Consider the following 15,277-nt stretch of genomic DNA (forward strand, 5'->3'; position numbering starts at 1 on the left):
CCGTTTAAGCCGGGTGCTGCCCTCCTTACGCTTTCACCAGCTGAGCTCGGCCAGGCCAGGAGGGGCTGTGCGGGGATGAGAACTTGTGCGAAGGTGGCGCGGGGTCCTTTCGGTCGCTTTCCCTGGCTTTGCCACCGCACCAGTCAGCCGCCCTGCAGAGCCTGGAGCCACACAAGCAGGGGTGAGTGAGGCTGGCTTTGCCGCACCTGTGCCGGCAGGTTCTCCGGGAGCCTCGTGGTGGGCACGGCCGGGACAGCGGGCTGGGGCTGCTGCCTTTGCAGGGCCGGGCCGGTCAGCACTCGGGGCTGCTTCCGTCGGGTCAGGAAGTCCCTGGGCGTCAGGCTTGTGGCCGCAGGGCTCTCGGTCTTACCCGTTAGGAGCTTTACAGTCGAAGGTGGCTATTCGAGGTTTTCAAACGCTTTTCGTGTCTGTGGAACGGACCATGTGACGTATGAGTTTTCCCTTTTGGTCTCTTTGGTCACTTAAATCCCTGACTTTCAAATTGTGGGGCCACCCTGGCATTCTGGGACCAAATTCCACTTGGTCGCAAGATAGTCCTCTGCTGGGTTCCGTTTGATATTTTACATAGAGCTTTTTCAGGGACGTTTTTAGTGCAATGTTCTGTGTATTTGCTTCTAGGGGTTTGCTCTGTTACCCCACTGCACGCGGGCGCCCCAGGAGCTTCCCTTCGGTCCTCAGGCCTGAGGTGGCTTGAGCGTGTCCGCCTTGCCCGGTCCTCTCTGCACACTGGCTGTGGCTCTGTGGTCACTCGCTGTTCCCGTTTCTTTCTGGCTTTCGTGTGATTCCCTGGGGTCTGGAAGGGGGACTGAAGCCCGAAGCCTCTTGCTGGAGGACCCGCCGTCCCGGGTCGACTTGACGAGGAGGCACGTGGAGGGTGAGCTGCAGTAAAAAGGCTCCTGGCAGAAAAGCGGCTTCAGAGGTTGTGAAAAGGTAGATTAAGCAAGGAGCGGGGAGGGGTGGGGTGTGAATGTTGAGCAGGGAGGGCGGTTGCGGACTCGGGAGGTCCGGGCTGGTAGGCCTGCCAGGCAGAGGGCGTCAGGCGCTGCTGGGGACTGGCCTCAGGCCAGATGTGCCCCTGTGCACCTGCTCAGTGAGGCGAGATCACCGGCCTGGTTACAGCGACGATGCTCGTGGGAAAGGGAAGGCCGCGGGGCCGGGAAGAGTGTGCACGGAACCATGGGCACAGAGCCCCAGCGTGAGAAGGGAGGATGGGGAGAAGACAGGGCGGGGCGGTGACCTCCTGGGTCCTGGGGGGCCAGGGGACCGAGGGGTCCTGCGTCGGAGCGTCTGGTGGCCGTGACGCGGGGGGCCCTAGGAGGGCAGTGCTGCGGGGTGGCTGTGGTGAGGCCGGGTTATCGGGAGGGAGGAAGGGTCAGAGCCGAGGAAGGCCTATCCTGTCTACACCACCATTAAACTTGCCGTGAATACAAGAACGAAGGTAGATGGGTCAAGGCAAGGTATTTTCAAAGGACAAGGGGACGTGTGATTTGATTTTCCCAGTTAAGGGGAAGAAGCCAGAGAAGAGGAGAGGGAAGAGAAGAAAGAGGGCTGACCAATGTCGTGTGCTGCGGGAGGGCGGGGTGCCCCTCCTGTGGTGAGGCAGGCAGGGGGCGCCCCTTCTCCCCGGCAGGCGGGCGGGCAGGGGCGGCGTCTCCGGGAGGCCGGCCGATGGTTTCCGTGTTGCCTCAAGCGTGAGTCGAGTTTGCTGAAGGAGGGGGCCGGGCTGCACCGGGGCCTGGAGCGGAGCCGGCAGGGCAAAGCAGGGTGGGCGCGGGGCGGGCGGCAGCCCCTGGGGGAGCCGAGAGGCCGGCCTTCGCACGTACGGGGGCGAGCGTGTGAGTGAGCGTGCGCGTGACTGTGCGCTGCGGCCCCGTGGTCCCCAGGGGCGGTGTCGTGGCCACAGTTATCTGGTAGCTCGTGAGGCACACTGCTTCTTGTGGCCCGGGGGCCCGCCGGGGCAATCCGGGCGCAGGAGACGAGAAGTGGGTGTTCAGCACTGAGCGAGACGTTGGGGCCTTGCTTGCTTTTATGTGTGGAAGGCCATCTGCCGTGGAGACACGTGTCCGGTCACCTCTAGCTTCCTGGTCTGTCACCCCACTGACCTGGGAGCCACTCTTGGGAAAGAGGCCTTTTCTGGGGTGGGAAGACTGCTCAGGGTAGAGGGGTAAACCGCCCTGGATCCCCCCTCTTAGAGCAAAGTCCTGCTCCGCCCGCTGGCCTTCAGGGGTGGCCCTGCGCTTACCTGGGGGTGGCTCTTCTTGGGGGGGATTTACCCAGAGTGAGCGTTTGCTTGCTCAGACTAGTGAGAAAAGGAAAACAGTTCTGAGTTTCCCAGGGGGGGGGTTATGTACTCAGGGAGTCCTGGAAGGTCGTGAGGTTTGTGGTTCCCGTTCCGCAGAGGGGCTTTCCTGACGCTTCCGACGCCCCTTCCCCAGCCCTTGTCGGCGTCTCTGGTTGCCTCGTCCGGGGTTGGCTCCCTCAGCGGTCAGGCAGACGGAGAGAAGGCCGCGTGAGGAAAGGGCTGTGGCCTTGCTTTTGAGAACAGGGTGACCCAGGCTCCAACTTCAGTCCCATAGATAAATCTCTTACCTGTGCGGCCGGGTCCCTGCATCCCCGTAACAGAGAGAAGCGGAGTCAAGCGTGGGAGTGCGTGTCGTGCTTCCTCTAGGAGCTTTGTGACCATGACTAAGTCCCGTAACCTCTCCGGTCCTCGGCGTCTTTATCTCCCGAGTAGGAGTTACATTATCCATCTTGACTTTGGGTCTACTTCATTGAATTATGAAGGTGAATCAGGCTACGATATGTGCAGATGGGTTGTGACCTTTTATACCCTAAAATCTGATCTTCTCATAACAAGGTCATTGGAGCACCTCAGAACCATCATTAACGACTAGCCTCGGAAGGTCATTTCATCACTCACTTCATCAAAGGACCAGAATTACGGACACGTACAGATCTGTCACCCGAATGGCCGGAGCTAAATTATGATCATAATTTTACCCAGTAATGTAACGGAAGGATCTTAGATGAACTGTTTTTGAGATTTTGCCATAATTTTTAAAGATTCAGTTCAGACTTTTTTTTTTTTTTTAACAAGAATAATTCGGCCCTTCAGTTTTTATTTATTTATTTATTTATTTATTTATTTATTTAAAATTTATTTATTTATTTATTTTTTTAACGTTTGTTTTATTTTTGAGACAGAGAGAGACAGAGCATGAATGGGGAAGGGTCAGAGAGAGGGAGACACAGAATCCGAAACAGGCTCCAGGCTCCGAGCTGTCAGCACAGAGCCTGACGCGGGGCTCGAACTCACAGACCGCGAGATCATGACCTGAGCCGAAGTCGGCCGCTCAACCGACTGAGCCACCCAGGCGCCCCTCTTCAGTTTTTTAAAAAAGCAGCGTCTTATTGTGGGTGACAGAATGCGTACTGTCAGATTTGTAGTGCTTTTCCAAAACTGTGGCAAAACAGATGATCTCGTGGACTTTACTTTTTTGCGTGTTTCCCGTGGTCTCTGCGCGGGTGTGCGGGTCTGGGGCCCGAACTGCTTGGGCACGAGGCCGACCGCGTGCTGGCTCACCACGGGCACCCAGCAGCCTCCGTGGCCGCGGACTGCCCTGTTTTCCAGGCCAGCAGCCTGAGACAGCTTCCTTCCTTCTGGCTTTCTTCTCCTCTAAGGTGGTGGCATTTGATCCTGCCTTCCACCTGAAGTTGAGTGCGTGGGTGCGGTCTGGCGAGTGTTACTTTGCTCCCGTGCCGTGTGTGCCTGTGGCTGTGTCACATGGTCGTTTTCCACCTGCTCTGTCCGATCTCGTCTCGCCCTGCAAGTCTGTGCCCTGAGGGCAGGGCCGATGTCCTGCCCTCTGTGGGACCTTCCACGGCAGCTGCCACTCACAAATGTCATGTAGTCAACTCGTGATTACCAACTCGAAGCATAGACGAGTGTCTTATGGAAAATAATCATTTCCTTTCAGCTGGGTCCACTTCTGGGTCCTGTTTTGGGGGAATCTTCAGGCTTTTTCTCTCTGGGGTGATGACGTGTACCTCCGTTTGAGATGTAGCGTTCTTGTCTGAAGCTGGACCCAGGTCTGCGTCCCCTCTGTTGAGTCAGGGTTCTGCCTTCAGAGAAGGTGAGCTTTTGTCTCTCTGTGATGGCGTGGACGCTTCCTCACGAGAATCCTTTTCCTCTGCGTGGTGTTTAAAGTAGCTGGGATTTGGAGGGTCTGAATTTGCTGATGTTATGTGCAGAATTTACTTGTATGTACATTTTTGGCAGAAGGTATATAGATTCACAAAGAGTTCATCAGTTTTGCACAGAGATCTGTGTAAGACTCTAAAAATTGTCCAGTCCGGTTTTGCTGAAGAAGTCGTAGGCATATTGGCCAGAATAGACTTTTCCCTCCGGATGTCTAATAATGTGAATGCTGCTTTGCACATGTATTTTCTTGGTGTTACTGGAATGTGTTTTGGTAGTTGATATTTTTGTGCCAGGAAGCCTTTGTGAGGAGGGGTGGGGACAGAGGTGCTACGGAGCGTGACGTGAAATTGTCACCAAGCCTTTTGGTGACCGATACTCAGAGACCAAATCAAAACCAGACAGACTGGGTGGTCAGGACAATGGTTTCCGTTTCTTTTACCTCGTTTTAAGAAGAATGAATCAAGAAATTCAGAGATTAGATGTGACAGAGGAGGGAGTGGGGCGTCACGTCTGTTTCTAGCCGCGTGTGGACAGTGGCCCATGTAGTGAACCGTGTGTGTCCCACGTAGTGAATCAGTTTCCTGTTGCTGCCGTAACGAGTCAGCACCAGCTCAATGGTTCCGAGGAACAGCTCTTACTGCCTTATGGCTCAGGGGCCCAACAGGGGCCTCACTGGGCTAAAATCAAGGCCTTGGTATGGCTGCACTGCTTCCTGGAGGCTCGGGGGAATCTGTGACCTTGCTTCTTCCAGCTTCTGGAGGCTCCTGTGCTCCCTGCTCCGTGGGCTCCTTCCGTCCTCAGAGCCTGCAGCGGCCGCTGCCCACGTGCTCCCAGCCGTCTGCAGCCCTTGCAGGCTTCCTGCGCCCCTCGTGCCGCCACCTCTCTGGTCCTCTCTTCTGTGACGCATCCGTCTGACGACATCCAGGGAGGGCTTTCTGCTCGTAAGGACCCGTGTGACTAGGTGACTCAGGATAATCTCCATCTCAAGATCCTTAACCTAATCGCACCCGCAAAGTCTCTCTGCACAGGTTCTGGGGATTGGGATGCGGACGTTTTTGGGGGCCACTATTCTGCCTCCCACCGGCATCCGAGCATGAGCTACAGGGAAACAGGGAGTTGATGTAGGCGCAGTTAGTGGTTGTGCTGAAAGAGATCTGGGTTTGAGTTCGTAAGCCTGCAGTACTAGTCACAACACTAATATTTACCAGTTGTACACAGTCTTTTCCTCTCTGGGCCTCAGATTCTTCACCTGGAGTTCTTAATTTTAATTATTGAGCATATTAACCATAGGTGTTGTGATCCCTGCTGTGGTGCACTGCCCAGATTTCTTTGTCAGAAAATCCAGCAGATTCTGGGATTGTTGGTGGCTGAGAGCAATCAGTGGGTCCTGCTCTTAGAGTTCGCCCTCAGTGGAACAGAGTCACTTTGCCCTAAGTCCCACCGAAGTCCCACCCTTCTCCAGGGACAGCCTGCTGGATGGGGGTGAGGGCTGGGCGGTACAAGGGCCTGGCCATGTTGGCTCCACTCTGAGGGACTGTCCCAGCTCCAGTCTCCCTGTGGCACTGAGATTCCTCTTTGCCTCTGCACAGTCCTTCTTCCTTCCATGGCATCATTCCCGAGAATGTTCCCACAAAATCTGTGCATAAAACTTGACGCTTTAGAGCTTGTTTCCCAGAGAACCTGATCATCTGAATGCTCGACAGGCCCCTTTCTGTTGTTTGTTGTTTGGCTTTTGATCATATGATTTTGACTCATTGTATGACTAGTTATTTTTGATTCAGTGTTTGACATTGTGAGAAAAACTGTAGAAACTTTGGATGTCTGTCTTCCTCCAGAGGATTTACTGTTACTTCTGGCAGGTATCTGGCCAGCCCAGGAGCACCAGCCTGCTCAGATCACTTAAAATCCAGTTGAGGACTAAGATGACCCAGATTGTAGTGTGTCCGGGTTGACCTCATTCTAGTCCACCTTCACGCCTGGCCTGATCCCCAAGGGATCCCAACCCAGAACTTTAGTGTGTCGCCGACCTCTTCCCTGTGTACTCAGTGTGTGCACCCTCAGCCCCACGAGCCTGTCACAAACTCTCCTCCACATCGGCCGGTCACCACACTTTCCAAAGTGACAGGTGCCTCTAGCTGAAAGGGGGCTGGAGGTCAGGCTTTCCTCTCTGACCTTCCCTCGTTTCCAAGACCTTGGCACTCACTCATCGCTGTGCTGGCTTCTGGAGGCCTTGAAACAAATTCAGAGTATTTCGTTTAGTTTGTACAGTTTTCCTCTGCAGGAGACGTGGTTTGAACCACCTGCTCTGCCATCGCTGGGGGCCGTCTTCTGCTGTGTTGTCAAAGGATGATTTGTTCAACCAATCTATTTCTGTTGAAAATTGCGCTTTTATTAAAAACATCGCTTACATCTTTACTGCTTATTTTTCTGTGCCCGTCTACAGTTGTTTCCATATACGCATCTGAGGTGGAATTGTTGTGTCACAAAGCAGCACAAGTTGAAGGCTGTCCGTACATATTTCTCAGTTGCCTTGCAGACACTTCGCATGAATGGATACTCCAGTGGCGGTACAGGAGGTAACTGGCTTCCTAATCTCTAACCGTTACATCTAACTTCATAAATGTGTGTGCATTTTCCTTCCCCCCTGCAGGCACGTGCTCTGACACCTCAGACTGCAGAAACAGATGCCATTCGGTTTTTGGTTGGGACGCAGTCTCTTAAATATGATAATCAGGTAACTATTTTTGACAAATGTATACATGTTAATTACTAAGCCTATTCTTAGTTTTATAACCATTTTGCTCTTGATTTTTCAAGCACCATTTGAGAAAATTAATGCCACACAAACAAAATAAAACTTGCATTGGGATTTAAATACCCAACCGAATGCAATAATTGAGCTCAATGACTTAAACTCCCGTGGTGGTACCGCTGTGGTTTAGTCTGTGGTGATGCAGGGTTCACCGGGTGAGGGGTCGAGAAGCAGGCCAGGGCACGTGGTTGGCATCCCTGCTTCCACGCGGGCCCCTGGACGGCCCCGCTGCGTGCTCACAGCATTCGTTCCGGCTGAGCCTGGATGAGGCCACGGTCCCATTTCAACCTCGAGCTCCGGGCTCTCACTGCCACGTACTGCAGGCGGACACGAGACGCAAGATGTGGCCCCCGCTGTTGTGGCCACTGTCGTAGAAGGGGTGTTGGATCCTCACAGATCAGTGTTCGGTCCACCTGCGACCCTGACCGAACGGATTAACCTTGCCGGGCTTCATTATCCTCATCACCAAAATGGGGATCAAGCCGTCTACTTTCTGTACCTCACAGGTGCTGAGGACATTGTGAAGATGTGCACTGTCCTGGATCCTTGGGAAATGCGCAAAAGGCCGTGTCACACGGTGCCGGGTCTCCACCCAGTTACCACTGTCACACAAGGGGAGGTGGCTGTAACACAGCTGCGGGAGGGTATTTGGTGCTGGGCAGGGGGTAGTGACATAGCCGCTGTCATATTATCGATGAGGGATTTTATTATTTATTTATTTTTAAATTTTTACTTACTTTTGAGAGAGAAAGAGAGGGAGAAACAGGGTGCGAGCAGGGGAGGGGCAGAGAGGGGGAGACGCAGGATCTGGAAGCAGACTCCAGGCTCCGAGCTGTCAGCACAGAACCCGACACGGGGCTCGAACCCACAAACTGTGAGATCGTGACCTGAGCCGAAGTCGGATGCTTAACAGACTGAGCCACCCAGGCGCCTCGATGAGGGATTTTGAATTGGCATAGTCATTTAAAATCATTTTCAGTCATTGAAATCAGGCAGCTGATTTGGTGACATGTATCTAGAGCTTGACAAATAAGTGTTTATATTATTTCTATATTTTTATGTTTTATAATATGTTTTTATATTTTCCAAAACATGGAAAAAGCTTTATATACAAGGACTGTTACTGCAGCGGCGCACATAATTGTGAAGCAGTTAGGCGCAATCAAAATGTGCCAGTGTGAGGGTGGATGGGGGCAGATTCACATGGTTCCACCCCGCTGAGCCTGGTTCCTCGCAGTGGAGCAGAGGTCACGCGCTGCGCTCATGAAGTCATAAACTCCTCGTGAGCGTCATAATTTAAGACTCGTTAGACGGTTCAGTGAAATGTTAAAATCGTGCATATTGTGTGATCACTGTGGTGGTAAGAAAGTAGATGATTTTTCAATAGATACAAATACTGAATCCTTCTATGAATACCTGAACCTAATGTAATGTTATGTCAGTTACACCTCAATTAGACAAGTAGTGGATAAAATACAAAACTGAATCTCTACGTAGAAAAAGACCAGGGGGAAACTAGTCAAAAGGCCTCAAAATTGGAGCCACGGTTACCTTTGGGTGATCTGAGCATTTGCGAGGTAAATTGTCTTTCTGATTTTCATTTTTCTGAATGTGTGTGTGTGTGTTACTTTTGGAAAGTGTCAGATGCGAGTGATTTATTTACAAAAACAGTTTCCAGTGGCCATGTTGCAGGGAAAGAGGAACCCGCATAATGACCCTGCCGTCTGGGGCTGCGGTGATGGAGGGACAGACCCAGGTGGGAGTCTGAAGGCAGACTCGCGGCTTCTGTCTGCTGGCCGACTGTGCGGAATCTGTCACAGGACGGGTGTTAGAGAATTCCAGCTGGCTCTGTCTCCAGGCCACCAAGCATCTTTTCTCACCTACTTGCTTTTTAGTTCCGCTCTATTCCGAGGCCGTCCCATTAACCTTTTTGGTGGAGTTATCAGCTTTTTAACTTTATGAGAATAGGGGACACTTTATTATTATCTAATGAGGGATGCTTCCAATAAAAGCTAAATGAATTAAAAACCAATGAGGCAATGAAGGCATTCATAAGTTACGGGAATAGGTTACATTATACCTGGTTTTCTCAGCCAAAATTATATGCCATTTGGTTATGACACCAAGAAGGGATCAGCCCCAAGTGACATGAAGTACTTTAATCTTAAATCCTTTTTTGGAGCCAAGGCACGTTGGGATTGGGCCCCAGCACGTGCATCTCTGGCAAGCTCTGGGACCACCTCTTGGGGAGCACTGTCCAGTGAGTTGTGAGTCCCCGGGGTTGGTGGGTGAGACTGGCATCCTGGGACAAACGTCGTTTGTAGCTTTGCGTGTCCTGTGGTATCAGGGTAGTTTCTTGCACACACAGTCCTGGTTTCTGGAATACAGGCATCAGTCCTTGGACCTAGGGAAAGAAACCTTTTTGTACTGAATGACTGTGGTTCTTAATAATCAGTCCTAGAGAGACCTAGCTCTCCAGTGGTAGGCACAGAAAAATTGTATATTTAACTTATATTTTATGGCATCGAGGCTGTAGTTCTTTGGAACCCTTTTCCGAATCGCTGGTTTACGACGGCTCCTTGGGTGCTGTCTTGCAGAACCGTGTGTCACCTGCTGTCCCCCTCCTTTCAGGACTTCCTAGCCAAGCTGCTAGGGAAGGCTGCAGCCTCTGGCTTCAGTTCGTCTGGTAGCCACGGCTGAACGGAAGGCTGAATGAGGAGTCCGATGACGCCCTGTTCCCAGGCTTCACACGCAGTGGCATTTGGTGTGTGACTCCAAAAGATTGGGGTGACAGGGTGGTGCTTCCCTTTCTGTTTCTGGGGAAGACGTCCATCTGCACTCCTTCGTTCAACAAATGCTGACTTTGTATGTTAATGAGACCCCCCCCAACCCCCCCACCATGTTGTGTGGTCAGATGCACAAGTGAGCTAATAGACCTGTGCTTGCAGCTGAGCTTCCACTGGGATGGGGAACCGGGCCCACGGCACGTGGTCCTGGGAGAGAGCAGGACGCGGGGTCCCTTCCCCGTGGCACTGCAGCCTCCCCCACGGGAAGGGCGGCCCGAGGGTGTGCTGTGCTGTGTCACTGGCCCTGGCCGCAGGCTCCTTCCCCGGCCTGGACCCGCCCCCGCCCCCGCACGCGCGCCGGGCTTCCTCCCACGCGTGGCACGCCTGTTCCTCTTCTGCGCCGCGTGTGTTTCTCTTGTGTGTGACGTGCACGGTTCCTTGCACACGCCACATGCTTCCTCCACGTGGGATGTATTCCCTGGGGCCGCGGCCAGCTGGGGGGGGGGGGTGGATCCCGGGACGCGCACAGCCGTCTGGGAGCTCGGTGGCTCCGGCGTCCCCCACGTCCCCGGCGGGCACGGTTTTCCAGCGCGCCGGAAGGGATGAGCAGTTGCCCCTATACACCCCAGCCTCCGGCAGCCCGTCCCCAGGCTTATTTCCTGATGGAGGGTGGCCCGAGCTCCGGGTGCTTCCCGGAGAGTGAGGATGGGGATTCCCCCACCTGGTGGCTCCGCATTGAACCGCACGATCAGTGCAGTTCGCGGCAGCCTTCTGTGGGGTGTTGCGTGGCACCGGCCAAGCGCTGGCACGGGGGGCGCTCAGGTGGGTTCTTTCCCCTCCCCCAGGAGCTCCCCGTGGACCCAGCGTCTGAAGGGTACACGCTTCCAGCGTGGGGACGTGGGGGAGCCGGGCAGGCCGGGTCAGGGCGACTCCCACACCTGCCGCCGCAGGGGACAGGTGTCGTTGACCCCGTGCCTGAACAGACCTGGCCTGGCCCTGGGCAGTTGTGTGGTCTTTCCCGGAGGCGGAGCCGGACTGTGGCCGAGGCACAGCTGCGGTGGGTCCTCCCTGCCCCGCGCTTCTGCCAGCGCCTCCGCTGTCCCCTGGGGCCAGTAGGGGTGCGCGCCCTCGGGGCTCCCTGTACCCTCCCTGCAGACACCCACACCGCAGCTCAGGCCGCAGGCCGGGGCTGTGAGTGTCCTCAGGTCAGGCCGCTCCGCCCACGCCCAGGCTGGGGGCCCCTGGCCTGTGGCGCTGCTCCCCACTCCTGCTTACTGGCTGGTGAGGGTTAATGGCCCCTGGCTTCCCCTCGGGCCATCAGCTCCTGGGGGGGGGGGGGGTCATTAGTTCCCTAGAAAGTGCCAGTCTCGAGTCAGTCCTACTTAATTCAGCTGTGCCATTTTCTGAAAACCTTGGGAGCTGTCACAGTTGCTGGCCTTCTTTGTCAGGTGAGCTGCTTTGCTTTCTGCCCTTAGCTTTGCACGGGGCTGGGTGCTGGGAGCAGGATGGGCAGGTCTAGGGCTCTCCTTCAGGGGGCAGGGGGGTGTTCCTTCTCTCGGAGGCCGTGTGCCCTGTGCTGTCCAGTGGGGAAGTCTAGGCAGACTCCCAACAAGGGGTTTCAGACCCAAGGGGTTTGTTTTGTGCTGTGCTTTGCCCAAAGACTTTCTTTGCATGTTGCTGGCTTCCCATTTCTTACGTGGCTGGGGGACGAGCGCCAGGGTGACAGAGGACCCAGACCTGTCCTCTCTCAGCATGGTCAGTGGAAAGGCTGATCCCTGAAGGGGAGGGCGGGGGTGGGGGGGGGGAGGTGGTGGTGGACCACTCAGTGGCTGCTTTCCCTGGATAGACATTTTCCGTTTTAACTTTCGTTTTTAATTTGTAAACCCCATTGTTCTGTATTTGTATTTTGATTAAGGATAGCTTTGTTTGTGAGCCCCATCTGGCTGCAGGCTCTGTCTTTGGCTACCCTCAGAATGGCCTGGGCATTGGTTAGAAATTCTGACTCTCAGCCCCACCCCAGACTAACTGAAACCTGAATACCTCCCCCTCCCCTCTTCTTCCACCCTCCTCTCCCCACCCCCTCTTCCCAGTACTGATTACACCTCAGATTTTCTGTTTTATTTATTTATTTATTTATTTATTTATTTATTTATTTATTTTCAAGGTTTATTCATTTATAATAAATGAGAGAGAGAGAGGGCAAGCGAGCGCACATGAGCGGAGGCGGGGCAGAGAGAGAGAGAGAGAGAGAGAGAATCCCAAGCAGGTTCTGCACTGTGAGCACACAGCCCAACATGGGGCTCGATCCCACAAACTGTGAGATCATGACCTGGATTGAAACCAAGAGTCAGACACTCAACTGACTGAGCCACCCAGGCGCCCCCGGAATTTCTTTTTAAAAGATAGAGTTCTACTTTATGTATTTTTATTTTTTATTAAAAAAAAATTTTTTTAATGTTTATTGATTTTTGAAAGACAGAGAGAGACAGAATACAAGCAGGGGTGGGCGGAGAGAGAGGGAGGCACAGAATCTGAAGCAGGCTCCAGTCTCCGAGCCATCAGCACAGAGCCCGACGCGGGGCTTGAACTTACGAACTGTGAGAGCATGACCTGAGCTGAAGTCGGACGCTCAACTGACTGAGCCACCCAGGTGCCCCTACTTGATGGCTTTTTAGTTTTGAATTTATGTGTAAAAGTGTGCTCATAAAGAGACAGTTAACCTGAGCTGTTAGGTTCTAGCTGTTTCCCCACCCCTGCAGCAGATGCTGCGAAGGACGTCCCACTTGTCCAGTTGCTGTGGGCTGAGTGTGTGTCTCCCCCCAGGTTTGTAGGTTGTACCCTAACCTGCACGGTCCAGGCGTGAGGAGGTAGGGCCTCTGGAAGGTGCTCAGGTTATCACAGTGGAGTCATCATGAACGGGATTGGCCCACAGCGCTTCCTTACCCTGCCCGCCACGTGAAGACACGGCAAGAGGATGGCCTCAATGATCTAGGAAGAGGGTCTCAGCGGACCTGACCTTGCTGGTGCCCTGGTCTCAGGCTTTCAGCCCCTAGAGCCGTGAAAAGTACATTCCTCGTTTGTAGGCCACCCAGTCTGTGCTCTGTGTTCTAGCGGTCCGAATGGACTAAGACACGGGTTGTACGAGAAACGCCCTCCCTGGGCACCAAGAGGTGTGGAATGTGGGGTCTTTTTTTTCCCCCTCCTGGGCTGCCAGGCATACTTTGGGCTTCACGGACAGAGGATCTTCACATGCTGGGGCTTCTTTGCTTCAGGAAGGGGAGTCAGCACAGACAGGTAACTGGCAGCCATATGGGCACAGGAGCATGTGTGATAACAACTTCCACTTAATCATTTAAAGTCTTAGCTAAGGGATCCACAAGTGTTTCAGTTCGAACAAAGAATTCTTAGCAATCCAGCTTCCTGAATACACTTACGCTGCAGCAAGAACCCAGAACAAGTCAGTGGCTTGCCCAGAGTAGAACGGCCAGAAGTGGCCGAGTCACAACTGGAACACGGGCCTCCTGGTCGGACCCCTTTGCGTTCAGTATTTCACCCTGAAGACAGACGGACTGCAGCAGAGGAAGCGGAGTTTGCAGGGCTTCTCGAGCCCAGAGCGAGGAAAACTGGTGGTGTGAGACCCGAATCCAGGTCCTGGCCCCTGCGGCGTTCCAAGCAGCCTGTTGACGACAGCGTGGCCGGGACCCGTCCCGGTGAGGCCGTGGCGTGAAGTCCCCCGTGGGCGGGCGAGCTGAGTCTTTTATCACGGTGGTTCAGCTCACCCCTGGGGAGGGCTGCGGCCAGGGGCAGGGAGACGTGCCCCGGGGAAGCCGTTGGATCCTCAACTTTCCCTAAGGGGAGCTTTCCATTTTCTAGTTCTGATTTTATCCATATTTTTAATTCTTCTTCTTTTTTTTTAAAATTTGTAAGAGTTTGTTTACCTTCAGTTCAATCAGAGAGGTGAAATGGAGAGACAGTGCCCTGGCTTGGAGTCACATGCTCAGACGGACACCGTGATCTTCTAGGAAAGTGATGGAGGATTAGCATCATCTTTATGGGCTTTGTAATAAATTTTATAACTCTCATGCCTAACTTTTTGTAGAGAGTCATCTGTGCCCTTAGCCCTACTAGTAAATCCAACTTTAAAAAATTTAACAATGGTAATTCAAAATATATGAGTGTGATCTTCATTATTAGCCATTACAACATTTTGAACACTCATGAAGATTTTAAAGTAGCATTTTACTCCCCAGACAGCCACGTGTCTGCCTGACCTTCGTATCTAACTATTAATCGGTCTTTCTTTTGTGCTCCAATAATCTTTTGCACTCCCTAATTATAGTGTTTTCTTCACCGTAATTTTTCGTAACTGGCCCGTAACTGCGTATGTCTATTCGACAGAATGTTTCTTTCTAAGTCCAGTAGTGAAAGCTGGCTAGAGGGTGGTGCCCTGAGAATAAACCGTTTACGGTATAGTCGGTCTCCTTCTCTGACGTCAGGGGCTCGTCCTTGCTCACCTGCTGCGGTGCAGAGCCCTGGGGAGGGCACGGCGCTCCAAGCACCCTGGATAGAATGGGGGTTCAGAGCCATGGTCTGGAATCCTGTTTCTAACTGGATGTGACACACTACTTCAAGACCTGGGTTCCTTCGCCTGTAGATGGTGGCTAATAATCACGTACGGCTCTTTTAAGGATCCTGTAGAAAGAGCACAGTGCCGGGTGCATTGTACGTATTAGCCATTACTACTTCACTTGTTTACGGGGGTGATGTCTCAAGTGTCCTTTCTGAACATACCCAGATTAAAACATTCCGTGAAGATGTATCCTTTGGGCCTGCCTGTGAACCCACCATAAAGGAGGATACGTGGAAGGGTCTTAGGACCATCGAGCTTGAAGATGAAGGTTAAGGGCTGTAGTATTACGGCGTGTCAGAGCGGGAGAGACGGGCTCGTGCCTCCTCCCTGCTGCGTCCGTGTGCCCGGAAGTGCAGAGAGGAGCCTGGAGCCAACTTTGCTCAAGCGCTGGAGCCCGTGGACAGCATGTGCCTCGTGTCCGCACCGGAGAGCTGTCGGGAGGGAAGACCCTTCCCCAGATGAGAAGGACCTGTAGCAGCGGGTGAGGTGGCCTGGGCAGGAGAGCCGGGCGGCCACAAGTGCTGGGCAGAAGGGGAGAAGGCCAGCACTCAGGGCGCCGGGAGCCGGCGTGGGGCGGATGCGTGGGCTTTCTTGCGGGGGAGGGGTCAGCTGAGCCAGCAAACGGGAATTCTGAAGCCAGAGCTCTGGTGGTGTCACTGCAAGGGGCTCCTGGCGCTTTAGTGCACGGCAGAGGGATTGATGAGAGAACAGGAAACAGTGCAGGTGCATGTGTTCGTTCATGTTTCAGTGTTAATGGAGAAAAAGAATTCCCGTTCACCCTAACAACACAAAAATCATTCCTGATTTTGTATATTGCATTTTCCTCT

General features: G+C 53.4%; 1 protein-coding gene across 4 annotated transcripts in view; it reads left to right on the forward strand.

The window, feature by feature from the left end:
• The window catches only part of EIPR1 (EARP complex and GARP complex interacting protein 1), a 121,265-nt gene that overhangs the window by 7,020 nt on the left and 98,968 nt on the right, over positions 1-15,277 (forward strand). For 3 of the 4 annotated variants that reach the window (XM_042933779.1, XM_042933777.1, XM_042933780.1), the window contains exon 2: positions 6,873-6,956. The exons of the other annotated variant lie outside the window; for it this stretch is intronic. In XM_042933779.1, coding sequence (XP_042789713.1) covers positions 6,873-6,956 — 84 coding nt within the window. The remainder of the gene's footprint in view (positions 1-6,872; positions 6,957-15,277) is intronic. 4 annotated transcript variants of the gene reach the window in all.

The sequence above is a fragment of the Panthera leo genome, chromosome A3 (genome assembly GCF_018350215.1).
Source record: "Panthera leo isolate Ple1 chromosome A3, P.leo_Ple1_pat1.1, whole genome shotgun sequence".
NCBI classification, from domain to species: domain Eukaryota; kingdom Metazoa; phylum Chordata; class Mammalia; order Carnivora; family Felidae; genus Panthera; species Panthera leo.